Source organism: Tupaia chinensis, unplaced genomic scaffold, assembly GCF_000334495.1.
Source record: "Tupaia chinensis unplaced genomic scaffold, TupChi_1.0 Scaffold144171_1, whole genome shotgun sequence".
Classification (NCBI taxonomy): Eukaryota; Metazoa; Chordata; class Mammalia; order Scandentia; family Tupaiidae; genus Tupaia; species Tupaia belangeri.
The window spans coordinates 1,124,299-1,141,803 of NW_006204027.1; the positions used below are offsets into that span (position 1 = coordinate 1,124,299).

Here is a 17,505-nt window from a genome sequence, read left to right on the forward strand (position 1 = left end):
GGACCTTGTTAGCTGTCTGCTGTAGTGTTCTCAGCATTCAGCAAGACACCCAGCACAGAGAGGGGCCAAAACTTACCAATCGAGATTACGACAAGATAAAGGGACAGTAAGAATTTGTTTTCTCTGTTGAGCAGATTTAGTTATAACTAACTCCAAGACAGTGCCCTGTGATTGAACTGGTTGCGGCTGAAAGAGATCAATTGTCTTTGGAGACAGTCTCCCCAAATGACTCCTTAAATACCAAAAAGTGTCTCAAGTGCACAAGAAGTCTTATGAGTTAGATCCTTTGGGACCAGGTAGTTGCCTTTTTAAGATTTAGTTTTAAAAACCTGGGGCTGGCAGGTGGTGTGGTGGTTAAGGCAGCTGGACTTCCACATGGCTGACTATGGTTTGAGTCCTGGACCTGGCAGCTTGCTTTCTCACTTTCCTTCTCTCTCTCTCTCTCTCTCCCTGGTCAACTTCAAAAAGAAAAAAGAAAAAAGAAAACAATGATGGGACCAGTAGGTGACGTGGTGATTAAGGCGCTGGACACTCCCACATGGCTGATCATGGTTTGAGTCCTGGATCTAGTGGCCTGCTTTCTCACTTTCCCTCTCTCTCTCTATGTGTGTGTCTCTCTCTCTGGTCAAATTAAAATAAATGAATGAATAAATAAAATTAAATAAATAATTGAAAACAACAATGACAATGAATAAAATTAAATAAAAATAATTCTTAAAAAATTTATATAAAAAACCCCCTGATATGTCTGTCTACCAACTTCTTCCTATACACCACACATTCTCATTCCTTCCCTTCCCCAGGCCAACTTCTCCCGGTGGCTTGCACTGTCTTCTGGGAAATTACCCAGAGTTCTGTAGCCTATGCCTATCAGAGCATTTTTAAGCTTTTCTTGGCACAAGTTATGTTGTGTCCATTTTGCAACACCAAAGTTACAGAAACTTCTGCCTTGAGTTTTCTTGCAGTATGCCATGTGTTTTCAGAGTCACTGGGATGTCCACATCTACCAGGCCTTGCTGTGAAGGAGAAACATACTGTTTTCCTCTCTTACTATAACTCATATAAAAACTAGCTTTAGCTCTTCTGCTATCTCACAGGCAGAGGGTGAGCACAATGTGGTCCGACAGTTTTCTGATCAGTGTCAACCTGCTTGAGCACGTGTGACGTGTGGCCTTCTACCTGCCAGATGCTGCCATCTTCACTGCCTACAGGGGCGCAGAGAAGGCATCAGCCACTCCCTAGGGACTGTTCAAGTCCTCTGACTTTGACTTGTACTTCACAGCACCCCCTTCCTCCCCTTCAGCCATAATGCCAGAAGTAGGAACCAAGCCTCGGGAAGGTGCTCCCTGCCAACTTGAAGAGGATGCAAACAGAAAGCAGATGAGGCTCAGCGGGGCACCAGCTCCCAGTCAGTTCGCTTTTGCTGGAGGGGAACACTGACCCTGCCGACTGCAGATGCAGTAGCGTCACCATGGTGGTGAGAACTGAAATGAGTGAAATCAACTCTCTGCCCTTCAAAACAAAAGAGCAGGCAGAAGTATAAGGAGGATGGCACAGTCTCAGAGACCATATGTACCCTGCTGTGGGAGCCTGGGAGCTTAATCAAAGCACCTACAGGTCCTGGGATCTGACTATCTTTTCCAGATTTCATCCCTTGGCTGGATACCCAAGAAGGGCTGCAGGGCTGAGTTGTTTAAAGCATGAATGGAAAATTTCTAGTCTTCTCTCCCTCTACCACCCCCCATGCATTGCTCCAGCCCAGTCTGAACACCACGAGGTATTTTAAAATAATTTCTACTTTGATGAATTGCTGGGGAGTCCACAATTGCTCATAATCAAAGGGAGAAAAATGCAAATGAGATCCGGCCGAGAACTATCACCACCAAACGTTTATTTCACTGCACAGTGCCAAAAAGAATTAAAACAACATTAAACTCACAGCAATCATGTTTAAGCCCTCGTTTCCAAGTGCCAAATTGCACCACTCTGGATCATACAGATGTTCGTTAATTATGCTAATTTTTATTAAACTATTAAAATGGAGAGAGTACTGGCTCAGTCAGGCAGACCCCAGCTCTCAATGAACTCTGCTCTTGTCTAGAGGTGCTAATTTACTACATTTTTATTAAGTTGCTGATTCTTAGATTTCAGTTTTAGAATGGCAGAGAGAACTGAAATTCTAGGATCAATGTCTTCCATAAAGTCTGACTTCTTTTTGCCCAGATGTTTGAAGAAACTGGAAAAAATGCTGAGGGGCTCCCAGGAGACTTGAAATCATCAACACCACCTTCAAGGTGAGGGTATACACCTACGCGTGACAGTGTTCGGGCACTGACCTTATATCCACTCTCCATTTCGTAACTCTCCATATACTGTATATGGCAGAGCTGAGATTTTAATTACACACATTAATTAATTGAATATGCATTAGATAAAAATATAAGAAGCTCTTAAAAAAGTCCAACGGAAGTACAGGGTGTGGTGCATTCTCACCATAAACATTTCTAGGCTTGATTAAACATCCGTTTCTCTAAATATCAACCTTACTCCCACCTCCTTGAACCTTCACCCCCATTCCAAACTAAGAAGTCTTAAAATTCAAAGTTGGTTATTCGGACTCCATTATCTGGTTGGAGAAGCTACTGGCTTGGATGAGCAGAGTGATGAGTGAACCTGAAATAGACGCAGTGCTCACCATCAGCAACAATCCAACGTGTTTATGGGGACTGCACACTGCCATAAAAGAATTTATGCTGCTAATCTCCATCAACAAGGAAAAAAAGCCCTACCAAACCTGCCATAAAAAGAACAGCAAATTCTATAAACAAAAAGCAGTATGGCCACCAACAACGGGCATGTTGCACAGCGTGACTCTGCCTCCAGTGGTTTCCTATTGCTGTTTATGGTTTCAAGACTATCATGGACCTCCTCAGTGCTCCTCCTGTCACAGGGCCCTGAGTCCCTGTATGGTGCTGCAAATACCCTGTCAGTAGGTGTCAGGGGATATCAGGGGGGAAACCAGCAGGCGCCTATCATAAGCCTTAAAAGAGATTAAATACCCCTACTCCATGATTGCTACATTTTAATTTCTCTCCTCCCTGCTGGTTCCTATTTGTATAAGCTCTTCCATGGCTCCCCTGGAGTAGCACAGACATGACCTGGAATGACCATCCTGTCTTGGGATGAAAATTCAATTTCTAGGCTCAGTGAATCCAAGGCTGTTCCAGCAAAAGGAACTCACCATCCTCTAGGGCACATATTCTTAAACTGGTGTCTGTGAACCCCTGGCCTGTCTATGGATGGATAGGAAGGGATCTTTGGGCTCCCTGAAATTGGTGTAAAATTCTGCATGTACATAGGTCTCATGCCTGGGATGAGGCCCAGACCTTTCATAAGATTCTCAAAGGGCTTATGAACTCTCCACAGTTTACCAACCAGCACTCTAGGGGGAAAATACAATGGACTTTATGGCTTGGATCTGTATTTTGGCCCAGTGTAGCCATACCCTCTCCCCTTTAAAAAAATACAATAAAAGAGAATCAAGAATCCTTGTTCTCTCCATGCTGGGTTTCCTAAAGTTCAGCCCTTCAGCTTCAGAGTCCATTCTTTCTCCAAAGGCTAAGCTTGCTTATCTTTTCTAAGCACCAACTCTTTAACTACGACTTAAACGGGGTGTCTTCTATTCAAATCCACATGATGGCTTTTGGATCAAGATGCTTGACACTGTCTCTTCCCCTGAGAATATTCCTAATAGAAACATTCTTTTTTCACATTGAGTTGGGGTCCAAGACTATGGAACAAGATTCCCAGAAAATGTCTAATATGTTTTTGTCTTTTCACCATCAAAGTTCGCTGTACCAGTGCTTATAAACAAGTGGATTCCTCTTCAAGAGAACAATCAATCAGCCCCTAACACAAAAGATCAATAAATGCTTGATATATGTATGAGAAAGGCCAATCGATCACAAAATTATTGGTTTATGATGGCTTATTTCTCCTATTAGTGCTTGTGCAATCATACGATATCATTAATAAAAAGGGGACATTTGAATTCCTAAATAGAGTGGACTGTAATGGCCCAGGATCAGCCAAAAACATCATTATTTTTTACTCTGGTTTGGCCACAAATTTTCTCCACCTAAAATCCAGTTTTGGAAGTTGAATGTTTTCTTGGGATACCATAAATTATTAAGTAAATTGAGGGCTCCAATTCAGAACCCTTCCAATTGCTGAGAAAAACAAGGCAGGGAACAGGAATTATTCACCAAAGACAAACAGGTGCCAACTTTTTAGCACAAATAGTTTTATGAAGAGATTTTCCATAAGGAGAGAGGAAGGAAATGGTCAGTTGGTCAGACAGTGGATTAGTGGTGTTGGATCCTAAAAGGATGGAAGCTTAGTGCTTGGCCGAAACCTCGAGTAGCTTGGCGGCTTCTCCAGTCTGTTCTACATTGTGTTTTAAGTTCTTGGCAATCGTTTTCTCTTTTTCCATTAATTCAGAGTTTTGGTCTATAAATCATAATAAAAACGAATCATTAAATTTGCCTCAATTGAACCAGTTTTATTTATTGTTACATTTCAGGGAACTTGCTAACCTGAAGATTGATGGGCCTGGATACAGAGGAAGGTACGTGAGTGTAAGAAAGAGAAAACGGAATGGCCAGGGTGGTCAGAGAAAGCGTTTGGGGGTGGGGGGGTCATGGCGACAAATCTACAAAGTGATCCCCCTAGCTCAGAGCTGAATGTTCTGAGAATAGGAATGTGTCATCTATTTAATAGATGGAGAGCACTTGAATGACAGAATATTCAGTCTCGAGTGTGAAGTTTATGTCCTGAATAGGGCGCAAGTGGATGATGATCAAGTCAAGACCAGGGAGGTATGTAGGGCCTGTGCACACACTGGATGTGGTTGGTGGAAATGTGTGCAAAAGGCAAAATGGTGATAGTAAAGTCCTAGGCTATGAAAGTGCGAGGGAAGGCGAAAGAAATGAGAAAGAAACACACAACCTGAACTTTACCTAAAGAAGAGAGACAGGGGAAGAGGAAGGTAAACACTTTGCAGATGGGAGAAAACAAGGTGCCAAGTGCAGCATTCAAAAACAATAGAGACAGCACCATTTCGGAGCTGATAGAATTGTGATACCATGTGAGACGAGTGTATTAATATGTATTCCATAAACTGCGCAGCTCGCAGCTCTGCACAGCTCTGTTTTGCTCTGACCGCAGTACCAGCCTCAGGCACCACAACACAATTTGGAAACAATGTGACGGAAATGTTTAATCTGCTCGGCCCATCTGTGCTGCGTATTTCTCCAGATCTCCCTGAGAGAGGCGCCTTGAATCTCCACATTGCCTTTAATATTCTCCTAAATCACCTCCCCACTGCACTTCAAGGGCCATTGCTACAATATCACAGGTTCATCTAAAGTGCAACGGGGAGGGGGGGTGGGGGAGGCGCGGGCCAGGAGATCTTTTATTTTAAAATAATTTCCAGAGATCATCTTTTCTGCTTCCTTTAAAAAAAAAAAAGAAAGAAAAGTTATTCTACTGTTGCTGTAAGGTTATTGAGGTTGTTTGGTGCAAAACAGGGTGGGATAAAGTGGAATCATCCTCCACAGAATTATTTTTATTAATCTTGATTCTCTCAATGGGACCTGAAAGTGGGGGAGCAGATGCTTGTTTTCTCTTATCTCATTTTCCTGCATCTTGCTAGGGTGATGCGTGCATTTGGGGCTGGTGCCTCTCTCCTATTTATACTCCAGCATCGGTAAGGACTTGGTAGTTCCCAGGGTCAACCCTGACTATGCCATGCTGTAAACAAAGCCATCTCGTATAAATTTAGTCCCTGGTCAACATGGCCCTCATCAGGAAAGGACACTGTCTATATTATTAATTATGGTTTAAAACTTTAGATCTCTGTTAGCATCAGATGTTGGGTGTCAGATTTCTACTTCCTTTTGCCACTGGATTTTGCCAGATCCAGAGATTAGGGGCTACAATGTAGAAAGCTAGGGTACATTCAGGAGAAAGAGGGGATAAGATGTCATGTCCCAGACTCTAGACAAATGGAAGAGTTGCGTATCACCAAGGAAATTAGGATTCCTTTTGCTTTGTGAATTAAAGAAATGAATAATTTAATCCTCAAGATTGTTCCAGCGAGGGAAAGGCAACGTCCCAGTTGCGGAGCCCTACAGCCTGTCGGTGTGTTACATCATCTGCACACATAGGCGTTTCCATGACAACCGCTTATAGCTTCATTTCCTGGATCCCTCTAGGGGGTGTCACAGCCAGATCCACCTGCTTTTCACCCTACCCTCGGTGGGGTCATGGTAAGGTCGCCAGAATAAATGAACGCGGGTACTAATGATCTGTTTACTGCTGTTTATGCTCTGTGTGTGTCAGGGGCACGCACATTTAGAGAGCTCATTATGGTTGCAATTAGAATGCACCATCGCTAGATATTTAACTCCTTTTTCTTTTAAATTAGCATTTTAATAACATTCTTTGAGCAGAGAAACAAAATGACCATTTTTCACGGACAAACTTCTAGCTGTAGGTGCAACTTTAATGGCAAAGTTGTGAAGGGGAAAGAAGGAAGAAAAAAAGGCCATTTTTACTACTTTCACCCTCCTCCTTACCAAAAGGATATTTTTATTTGCTTTCTAACACACTCAATTTCCTAAATTTGTTTTGAATCCAATTATTTTGGGTGGTTTAAAGTACCGCACTCTTGTTGGACGGAAATTAGCAGCGATTGAAATTAACTTTTTATGTGACCTGTGAAAGGGGCTAAAATAATTACAAGTGTGTAGAAGAAACCCTCTCTCCAAAAGACCCTTGCTGTAGGATTGGGCCATGCGCCAATGGTACCATTATAAGAATGTCTTTATACAGCAACTGCAAGGTTTTTTTTTTTTTTTTTTTCTTTAAAAAGGTGATTGCAATGATTGTTTCTGCATTATAATTCTTAGAATTATTTTATAGAGGATAAATGATGACAAAAACTTGTCTAATAGACAGGATAAATAAGAAGCAGAAAGGTTGAAAACAATTACAGGTCACTGTTTACTATTTAAACATGGTGCGATTTTGGAGCATCGAAAAGCAGGAGAGATGAAACAGGAAAGACACAATATAGAGACCCATTTGGTCAGAATGTTCCATATAAGGTATTGCTTTTTAGGAATCAGCCAGCACCGTTTCTAAGTGTTTATAGATGTTCTGTTTGTGTAAAGTACAGTGAAAAATAACAATTTGAATGTTTCGATTATCTTTCCCAGTCCGTTCCATTTTCATTATTTATTTCCTATAAATCGGGACCTTGCCGAACATAATTCTGCACACAAGGAGGTGGATGGGACAGCCAATGTGAAGGAGGAGATAGATGGTGGGTGCGTGTAAGATAGATGCTATGCGTTTATGAAAAGGAGCAGTATGTCTGCATGTGAACATCCACAAAGTAGAGCAAGCAAGCGTGTAAACTATAACAAGTATTTATAGGTGGGGGGAAAAAAGGTGTAAGGAAGATTGCGTGGGAACAGACAGAGAGTCTGAAAAGGTTTGGGTTTTTCCTACCCTCCTGGAATCCACGTCCAAGTTCCGCCTAAGATGTCTCATGCTTACTGTGGCTTCTGTGAACCTCACAAGCCTTTCCATGACAACAGACGGGGATTTCACAGCCAGAAGACTTAGGAGGTCAATAGTTGAAAAGCAAGAGTTAGACAGACCTTTATCAACAGCAAAACAATCCCACCAATACCCCGCAACCCCATCAAAGATAGAAGGAAGAAAAAATTTAAAGATGTAGCAGGACAAAAAGAAAAAAGGAGGCTTTCTAAAAATGCAAGTTTAAATGTTTATGCTTTTGTATCAGCCTCGTTGCACCTTAGAATCTGCCATTTCATAAATAAAATACGATGGCATAGACTATAATTTGGTGATAGCTACCCCAGGACATATCTAGATGCACTTCTGTTATTTTAATTAAATACTGCATTATGGTTTGTGACAACTACATAGCTACAGCGTAAATGAATTCAGAATTAAAGTGTTACTTAGGCATCCAGTAATTTTTGTTTCATTCCTCAGTTTTACAAAGCAAACAGCTATAAAATCAAGATGTTTGTTCATTTACAGATGGAGCAGGATTGTTGTCACTGTTTTTTTTCTCCTTAATCCTCATGCACAAAAAGAAGACAGAGCTCAGAATCTGGCTCCCAACACTCTCTGCTTATGAGACACATCACAAAGAAAAACACATCCTCTTGACTATAATGTGAAATGCTGAATATTAATTGCTGGTATTATGCTTATCTTTCTAGCCGGGTTCTGTCTTTTAACAATTATTCTGATGGGCTACAGTGTTGTACTGCCAAGAGATTTTTCTCCTTTGTTTAACAGTTAGAAACCTATGTGATTTTATGTCACTAAAAAATTAAGTTCACAACACTCCATGGAAGTTTTTAGTATTTGGAACTCTTCCCAAATACAGGATATTAGTAGAAACCAAGAAGCCACTGAATCTCTTTGCTAAAAAGATGACACACATCTTGGCATTTAAAAGAAAAAAATATTTTTTATTATAGCAATGTTGATGTTTCCTTAATGAAACTGGAGAGGACATTACAATTTGATATAATCAATTGGTTAGTTTAAATGTCAATTCACTAGCAAGTCATAAGAAAGGTTTAGAATATTTCCATCTATCAGCTGCATATTTTCACTCAAAATTAATATGACAGAATAAAAGAGTTTTTGTTCAAACCTGAGGATTTAATTGTGTCCTAATGTGTCATGTGTTGAGATAAAAGTTTTTAGATAGCAAGTTTTCTGAACTCACTGTCTATTATTTCTAGTTTGAGAGAGCAATATAATCTTTCTATTAAATACCATATATCTGTGAATGTCTGCAAATTCCAGCTTTTCTATATTCTAATCAATTAGCTCCAATCCCCCCAACGAGCCCTACAACCGGCATAGATGTTGCTGCCCTGTATGTTTCCAATGTGGATATAATTTGCTTCAATATTTTGCTAGTTTGGTTGGCGAACTGAATCTATATAATACCAAGGAGCACAGGCAGAAGAGGTTTGGGGAGGCTGAGTTCCTTTTGAGAAAATAATTACACAGAAACAAAGCTTTTGCGACTCCTTTTAAATAGGGCATCTCACCGAAATGTCATCTAGCCTCTTTGGCAGATTAGTGAGGAGTTTATTACTAAATCTCTGTCTAATAAACGTGCAGTTGACTCTGGAGGAGCTGCTTGTTATAATACTGGCGGCGGGAAATGGAGGGAATGTCACAGTTAAAGACACAAATTTTCCCCATAATATATTCGAATGGAAACCTCTGAATCCAATACTACATGGGCATATCTAATAAATTCACAATATTTCAGTCTCAACAGCCTTCACCGGTTAGTTTTAAAGATTTATGTGGTAAAAAATTACTCAGTGATGAATATGGTTTATTCTGTGCAGTATTGGAGGTATAAGGAATTAAACTACCGTCTTTAACAGTGAATTTATTATTACCTCTGTCAAAAGACGAAGCCTTTAACAGCATTTGTTATAAATTCACTGCAAAATAAATGGCTGGAATTTTTTACACTGGGTTTGTAAAGCATCGGGTGATTCTGAGCATTAACCTAACCCTGCCACGGCTTATATGGTTCTAGATAAACATTTGTGTCTGGACCTTGTAGTTAATTATCTGGTCTGGGACTTTACACCTGACTGAAAAGTGTGTGTGTACAAAGTGAAGTGTTCTGTCCAGAGGAACAGTTTAGGAATAAGAGGATGAAAGAGGAAAACGCCAATTTTAGTTTCTTTTTTAAAAAATGGGTTTTATAATAAATGACCAGGGTTTGCAGGACAGGGCTGATGTGCATCTGGACCTCTTGTTAGCAGGTTTACATGCACACATATGCATGCACACATGAACACCCTCTCCCTTTTGTCCTCCCTTGGAATGGGTGTCCCCTCATTTATAAAAATTACCTGGAAGGAATGAGGCTGCCAGGGTTTGTTCTAGACGATTGGTTCCTGTCTGGGGGAAAGGAATGGCCTCCACTGAATTTGACCGGTGTATGACCGTTGCCTTCCAGCTGACCCCAAATCCCATTCCCATCCTCCTAACTCTATAACCTCCCATAGGGGTTATTAATGAGAGAAAACACCATCATCATCATCATCTTCGTCATCACAGAACAGTGTTGACCTGCTTGTTAACATGAAATGGGGCGGTGGGGACAGCTTCTGCTTCTCTTTTGTACTGTCATAAATAAGAAAAGATATTTTCCAATGGTATCCCCTCACCCACCCCTTTTCGCTAGGTCAGAGGTGAATAATAGCTCTTTGACAGGCATTGATCAGTTTCATCACACTGTTTCGGCAGCCTGTGCCCCAGGCCTATATTCTCCCCACTTACCAACCCCAAATTATCTCCCAAATAACCCCTGCCCATCCCCCACTCAGCCAAGCAGAGGGTATGGTGCCTGAGGAAGTCCTAAATGGACACTAGATGTCACCAAACACCTCCTTTCCCTCAGAGCCCTGAAATTAAAAAAAAAAAAAAAAAAAAAAAAAAAAAGTTCTTTCATTTAAAGCAATTTAAGGAATTAACTTATTTGTTTTTACGAGGGTTGTTGTCACATTCAACTAAGCACACTTAAAAGAGAAAGCACTGCTACATTCAGTTAATTTTTGCAACATATATATCCCTTTTGGAGAAGATGAGGTCACAGGAGGGGAAAGGTCTACAATCTTTAAGTAGCCCTTTGAGGGAGTACCTGAAGTAAAACAGGTTTTCTAAATCCCATCGTAACAGGCCGTTAGGTTGATACAGTCCAGGTGTGCCAGGACAGCCATGCTGCGTTCCGATGACAAGAAGCTGGATTTGGAACCAGGGTAACAAATTCTGTCCACGGTTGTTCATATATGGCCTGTGGCCATCTGACAGCACCAAGTGCGTGCCATGTCAAATGACTTTGTAAGGTTCCCTAGTTTCCATCAGCAGAGAAGACTCAAAGTCTAACATGTTTGGGGCCTGGGAATCCCTTCCCACCCCAGCTGGGCCACTATGTAAGGATAAGTCTTCCATGGTGCTCAACTTGTTGCTCCAAGGTTGGTTTCCATGGAAATAAGGTGCTGGTCAAGATCTTAGACCAATTCATGGGCACATAACCCGAATCCACTGGGTTTACCTTAAATGGAAGACTTTATTCAAATGCCTCTTCTCCTTTTTAGTAAATTCAGAGTTTATTTTTCTTTCTCTTTAATTTGCCCATATCTGCTAGACAGCTCATTTACCACCATAAATTACTTCTGGAACAGGAGGTTTATTTTTTTAAGTGGGTGTTTACTTAAGAGTTATGTCACATAATAGAACAAGCACCTTTATTATTCAGGAAGAATGTTCCCCAGTGAGAGACCTTAGAACAGGAAGACAAGGCCCCTTCTCTGAAAGCTGGAGTTTGTGACTCATCCAAACAGTGCTTCTTCCCTCTTGTTCTCCCACTTCCAAGTGATAGGAGTGGTACTGGTCCATGAAAGGGCCCTGGGATCCTCAGATAAAAGGAACTAAGCCAGGGCACAGCATTATCGCATGGAAGGTGATTCAGCACCTGCCCTGTCATGCCTGGTGCTCAGGCTGAATGGATTTTTGGAGTACACCTGTTGTTGAACTCCTGCCAAGTACTGATGGCCACTAACCCCCAAATCACTTTTCCCCGCTGTTGATGTTTGGAATGTCAGACAGGACTGAGCGGCAGCCGGCGTGTATTTCAAACACAGCAGATGGATTTTTATATTAGCTCCTATTTCACGTTCAGGCAGAGCGACCGCCACACTAAAACCGCAGCCTCAATGCTGCCGAGTTTGCTTCTGTGAGATTAATTCTGCGAAATTAATTGGGACAAGATTGAAAAGGAAATTAAAATGCAGCTGAGTGAACAGGCTTTTCAAACACCTTTTTCCTGCTCTATTCAAACTTGAATTCTGCGGTGGTCGTCGGCATCGTGGGAAGTAATTTACGAGAGGCAGGCTCTCAGGAGCCATCGGTTACGTTTGAGGAGACCTGCGCCAGCGCCACAATCTGGAGCCACTGAAGAGCGCTAAACACCCCGCTGTGGCCTGAGCTGTGTCCCGGCTCCCGGGAGGAAGGGAGGCTCAGTCCCACACCAGAAAAAGCTGTTCAGAAATATCTGGGTCCAAAAGGAATGCAAGAACATCCGCTGGATGCACAGATCTGCTTCGTTATTAAAAATCTCCCTTTAATATATTTTAAGACCCAAATTGGAACTCAGTGAATTAAGTGGGCATGAAGCTGCATGGGGCCTAGGAATGTATGGATGTGTTTCCGGGCAGGTCAGCGGGAGGTGTCCTGCTGACGATGCCATTGGTTACTGATTTGGAGCATGGGTACATGGCTCTGGCCTGTCCGTGCAGAGCAATCTGAGGAATCTACTGGATATCTGTGACAAGCACTCAGACCAGGAGAGGCACCATGAATTTCCATGTAGGCCTGTTTACTGGGTGGTTTCCTACATCCAGCTGAGAGATTCTTGTGCCTTCGAGCATCTCTATGAGAGTTCTAGATAGATACTTTCTCTCTCAGTTGATCAATAATTTATTGAATTCCTAGTATGTACACCCAAAATCAACCCAAAAGGTTTACTTTATTATCAGTGGAAGGGAGAGGGATATAATAGTTTCCATTTCAAAGAACATCAGGGACACAAATTTCCTGATGCATGCATCACAACAACCCTATGAATAGAAATTATTCTGATTTTTTCCGATGAGGAAACTGAGGATTAGCGAGATTTTTTGCCCAGGGTCCCATCAATAACCCATCTGTTATTGGTGCTTACTCGCTTCCCTAAGAACAAGACAGGCGATGGGCATTTGGTTATCTATGGGATGTATCTTTCTTGCCCAGTTAGTCATCTTTTCAGGTGATACCTTTTTTTTTTTGAGAGAGATTTTTGCTACTGAGTGCATGTGCTTGCCAGGAAGACAGTGACAGAGAGACAGAAAGTGAGAAATCACCCATCCCGCCCAGGGGGGATGACCACGCTGCAACCCCTTCTCTTCCAGTCTTCTCTTGGGATTTTGGGCATGCACGCACATAAGCTTGGCCTGAGTTCAAGCTGCTGGGTCCAGGACTCAAACCATGGTCATTCATGTGCGAGTCCAGCAATGTAACCATTATGCCATCTGCTAATACCTTCCCCCTTTTTTAAAGGATAAATACGAGGTCATTGGGAAAGTCAGGATGCATTTCTGCATAGAAAAATATGTCACAACTTTCCTGATGACCCAAAAGCTCTATTCTTGGAATTATTCCTGCCCAAAGGCAAGACTAAAAAATTCTCCTGAGTTTGGCCTTAGGATTCTGGAATTCAAGGTTGGATCATGACTATTAAAAAACAGCAGTGAGGGCCAGCAGGTGGTGTGGTGGTCAAGGTGTTGGACTCCTATGTGGCCGACTGAAGTTCAAGTCCCAGACCGGGTGGCTTGCTTTCTCACTTTCTTTCTTGCTCTCTCTTTCTCTTGGTGGGCACGTGTGCCCTATGGCATGTTAATAATAATAATAATAAAAAAAATAAGATAAGTAATTCTTTTTTTCTTTTTTTTTTTTTTGAGAGGTTTTCGCTATAGGGTGCGTGCGCTAGCCAGACAGACAGAGAGAGACAGAAAGCGAGAAATCACCCCCCAGGGGGGATGGTCACACCGCAATCCCTTCTCCTCCATTCTCCTCTCGGGATCTTGGGCACGCACACACACGCGCCGGGTGTGAGTTTTAAGCCACTGGGTCCAGGACACAAACCGCGATCGACTACGTGGGAGTCCAGCAACATAGCCATTACGCTAACTGCTGGTCCCCAAAATAAGTAATTTAAAAAAAAAAAAAAAAAAAAAGCAAGTAGGAGTGAGGGAGTGAGTAGTGGGAACCCAGGTCTAAATCTGTCATCCTTTTCCCTGCCTCCTCCACCTAGCTCCCCCATCTAGTGGCAGGGTCTTCTCCAGCCTACACCCCACCCTGCAACTCTTTCAGATTACTTCTATCTAACAAAGGGAAGGGGAAACTAGATGCATTTATGAGGGTTAAACACAAAAGATCCAGTAAATTTTGTATGTTTAAAATGAATAAGTAAGGCTAAAACCTTTCTTTGTGTGTGTGTAGAACTTCTTTAGCCATTGTGTAACGTCAGGTCCACCATATTTAGAACAGGAATGTTTGTAGTGGAAGGACTCAGCCGTTATCCAACATCCAAGACAATTCTCTTATTCCTTTTTTCTTTTCTTTTTCTTTTTTGGAGGGGTTTTTGCTATAGGGCACGTGCGCTCGCCAGATATAGAAAGACAGAGAGACTGAAAGCGAGAAATCACCTCCCAGGGGGGATGGCCATGCTGCAATCCCTTCTCCTCATTCTCCTCTCGGGATCTTGGGCACGCACGTACACACGCCCGGTGTGAGTTTTAAGCCACCGGGTCCGGGACGCGAACCGCGGTCGACTACGTGGGAATCCAGCGACACAGCCATTACGCTAGCTGCTGGTCCCACAATTCTCTTATTTCGCAGGTGAGAAAACGGGTCCAGGTAAATGGAGATGTGCACAGGTGCATCCTGTGTTTCTCAGGGAAACACACTTCCTTGTCCCCAAGCCACAGGTCTTTCTTGCCCAAGAAAGTGTCTACTGGTCAGAAAGAAAAGTAAAATGGAGCTTTCTTGACATAGTTTTCCTGGATTGACCTTAACTAGGGTCAGTTCTGTCCCTCCAGGTGTGAGAGTCAGGCTGCAGGATGTAACTGACTCCAGCAAAGGAAGCCAGATTGGACTAATATGGAGCGGATTTAGGAGCCATTTGAGAAAAAATTCCAGAGCGTAGGAATAACTGAACTCTGGATGGAGACAACAGCCACAGGAATGGGAGTGGCTTTTCTGTGGGACTTGGTTCTTTGGTACTTCTTAGAGTCAAGGGAGTGGATTAGGTGGTCTTTTAAAGGTTCTGTCCTATCCACAGACTTTTACTGAGTTAGGTAATATAATAAAGGGACATCTAGTCTGAAATGCTCCCCACACCAGTGTTAACTGGAGCTTTATAAGGGAAAGTTCAGAGCTTCTAGCTTCTCCTGCCTCCTCTGATATGCAGAGATTAGCGCCATGGGGAAAGAAAGGCAGCTGGTGTAGCTTGTTGGGGAAGAAATGCATACTACTACAATGGTAAGCCGTGAAAATGGATCAGAACCTCCCACAAGAGTGGAGAAAGACCACAGAACCAGTGTGGCAAGGCATTCTCACTAAAGTAAATGCTGATATTAGCTTTTAGTGATGGCGAAAGGGATGAAGGGTCGGTTTAAAAAATACAGGTGGTGTTCCTTCCCCCTGTTCTTTGTGATATCCTAAAATTACGATAGCCACGGTAACCACAGACAGCTCTGTACAGCAGGACAGGTCACCGCACAGAGCCTTCTAACTGGAGGAAAGGGACCCCCAGTGAGAAACCATTAACAAAGGCAAAAGACATGCAAAACAAACAAAATAATCATGACAGAGAGAAGGACCAGCAGACAGTCTGGCTCTGTTCTTTCCTGCTCCTGCTGCAGGCACCTCCAGACAATGTAAACAGTTAATTTGTTCACCTGCAGGCTCTGGGCAAACAGAGGCCTGGTCACACCTGAGTGGATAACTCGATTACCCCTGTAATGCCAGCGTGGTAATGTACACAAATTCTATTACACAGCAAACCTTGCTTTCGGGCATTTGAAATACCAATCAGGCCAATGTCCACTCCCTTCTTTGCTTCCAATTTATTCTCGGTGTATTAGAGCTGCACCGAAATGGCACTAGCATGGTGCTGAGTTAGGAATCCAGGAGAAATCACTCGGAGATTGTGCTGTCTCTTACCCAGCAAGGCCTGCAGGCTGCCTAGTCTCTTACAAAGGGTTGGGTCTGAATTTGGTTCTTGTTTAAAGGGGCCTGATTCATTGGCACCACTGAAAGGTACCTTAGGTCAGACCTCGTCTATTTCCTAAAGAGCTTCAAACCAAGACAAACCCTTGTCCAAGGCAGTAACATTCACAGAATAAACAAACAGTAAATGATCGTTAGTAATACAGTGGGTTTTCAATTTTCCTTTATGGAATCCACATACTCAACAATTAAAGAGCAAATTGTGACTATTTCAAAAACATGTTTGTAAATATTGATTGCATATTGAGAGGACTTTAGGGTGCGTGTGCTTGTCAGAAAGACAGAGAGAGACAGAAAGTGAGAAATCACCCCCCAGGAGGGATGGCCAAGCCTCAGTCCCTTCTTCTCCATTCTCCTCTCAGGATCGTGGGCATGCACGCACATGTACCCGGCGTGAGTTTAAGCCACTGGGTCTGGGACTTGAACTGTGGTAGACTATATGAGAGTCCAGAGACATAGCCATTACGCCAACTGCTGATCCCAAGGGGACTTTTTAATAATTTATTTTAGAGACATAACTTATTATCTTAGCTCAGTTATAAAATATGTCTGGTTTTTCTTTACAAAGTTGATAGTACTGAACTTCCAAACTATAGCCTGTGAGTTCTAATTTTTTTTGTTGTTGAGAGATTTGTGCTGTAGAGCGTGTACGCTTGCTAGAGAGACAGAGAGACAGTGAGAAGTCACTCCCCCCCCCCCAAGAAGGAGGATGACCATGCCGCAATCCCTTCTCTTCCATTCTCCTCTTGGGATCTTGGGCACACACATACACGTCCCCAGCATGAGTTTTAAGCTGCCGTGTCTAGGATTAGAACCGTGGTCAACTATGTGGGACTCCAGCGATGTAACCATTTTGTCATCTGCTGATCCCCTGAATCTTTTTTCACATCAGTGATGGCTCTGCAATAATCCATCCTTTTTATTCCTTTTAAAATCTAGGTTTTTTTTTTTTTTTTTTTGGAGAGATTTTTCACTGTAGGGCGCATGCGCTCGCCAGACAGACAGAGAGAGACATAGAGACAGAAAGCGAGAAATCACCCCCCAGGGGGGGATGGTCACGTCGCAATCCCTTCTCCTCCATTCTCCTCTCGGGATCTTGGGCACGCACGCACACGCGCCCGGCGTGAGTTTTAAGCCACCGGGTCCAGGACGCGAACCGCGGTCGACTACGTGGGAGTCCAGCAACATAGCCATTACGCTAACTGCTGGTTCCCTAAAATCTAGGTATTTTATGATCAGTAATATTATTTGTGAGATGCTTAGCTGGGGCTAGAGTTAACTTATGACTGAGGAAGAGAATGAAGTCAGCTGGCCTGTGTGGGACTGGATTCACAATCTTGGCCTTATCGGCACTTACTCAAACCAAGTGAGCTAACAAGCTCTGATTCCTCTGTCCATATGTAATTATATCAGTCATGTTTATCTATAAATGAAGTAAGGCAGCTTACCTAGTTGGAATATTTTCAGTCGTATTGTATGATAATAAATTATGTACATAGTGATGAACTGTAACCACTAACAATCTTG

General features: G+C 42.6%; 1 protein-coding gene across 3 annotated transcripts in view; it reads right to left on the reverse strand.

Moving 5' to 3' along the window:
• Positions 1-17,505, reverse strand: part of SKAP1 (src kinase associated phosphoprotein 1) — a 318,226-nt gene that overhangs the window by 7,294 nt on the left and 293,427 nt on the right. The window contains exon 12 of one of the 3 annotated variants that reach the window (XM_006166118.2): positions 4,328-4,509. The exons of the other annotated variants lie outside the window; for them this stretch is intronic. Within the exon in view, the coding sequence (XP_006166180.1) occupies positions 4,492-4,509 (18 nt within the window). The 3' untranslated portion in view covers positions 4,328-4,491. Of the gene's footprint in view, positions 1-4,327; positions 4,510-17,505 lie in introns of those variants that run through there. 3 annotated transcript variants of the gene reach the window in all.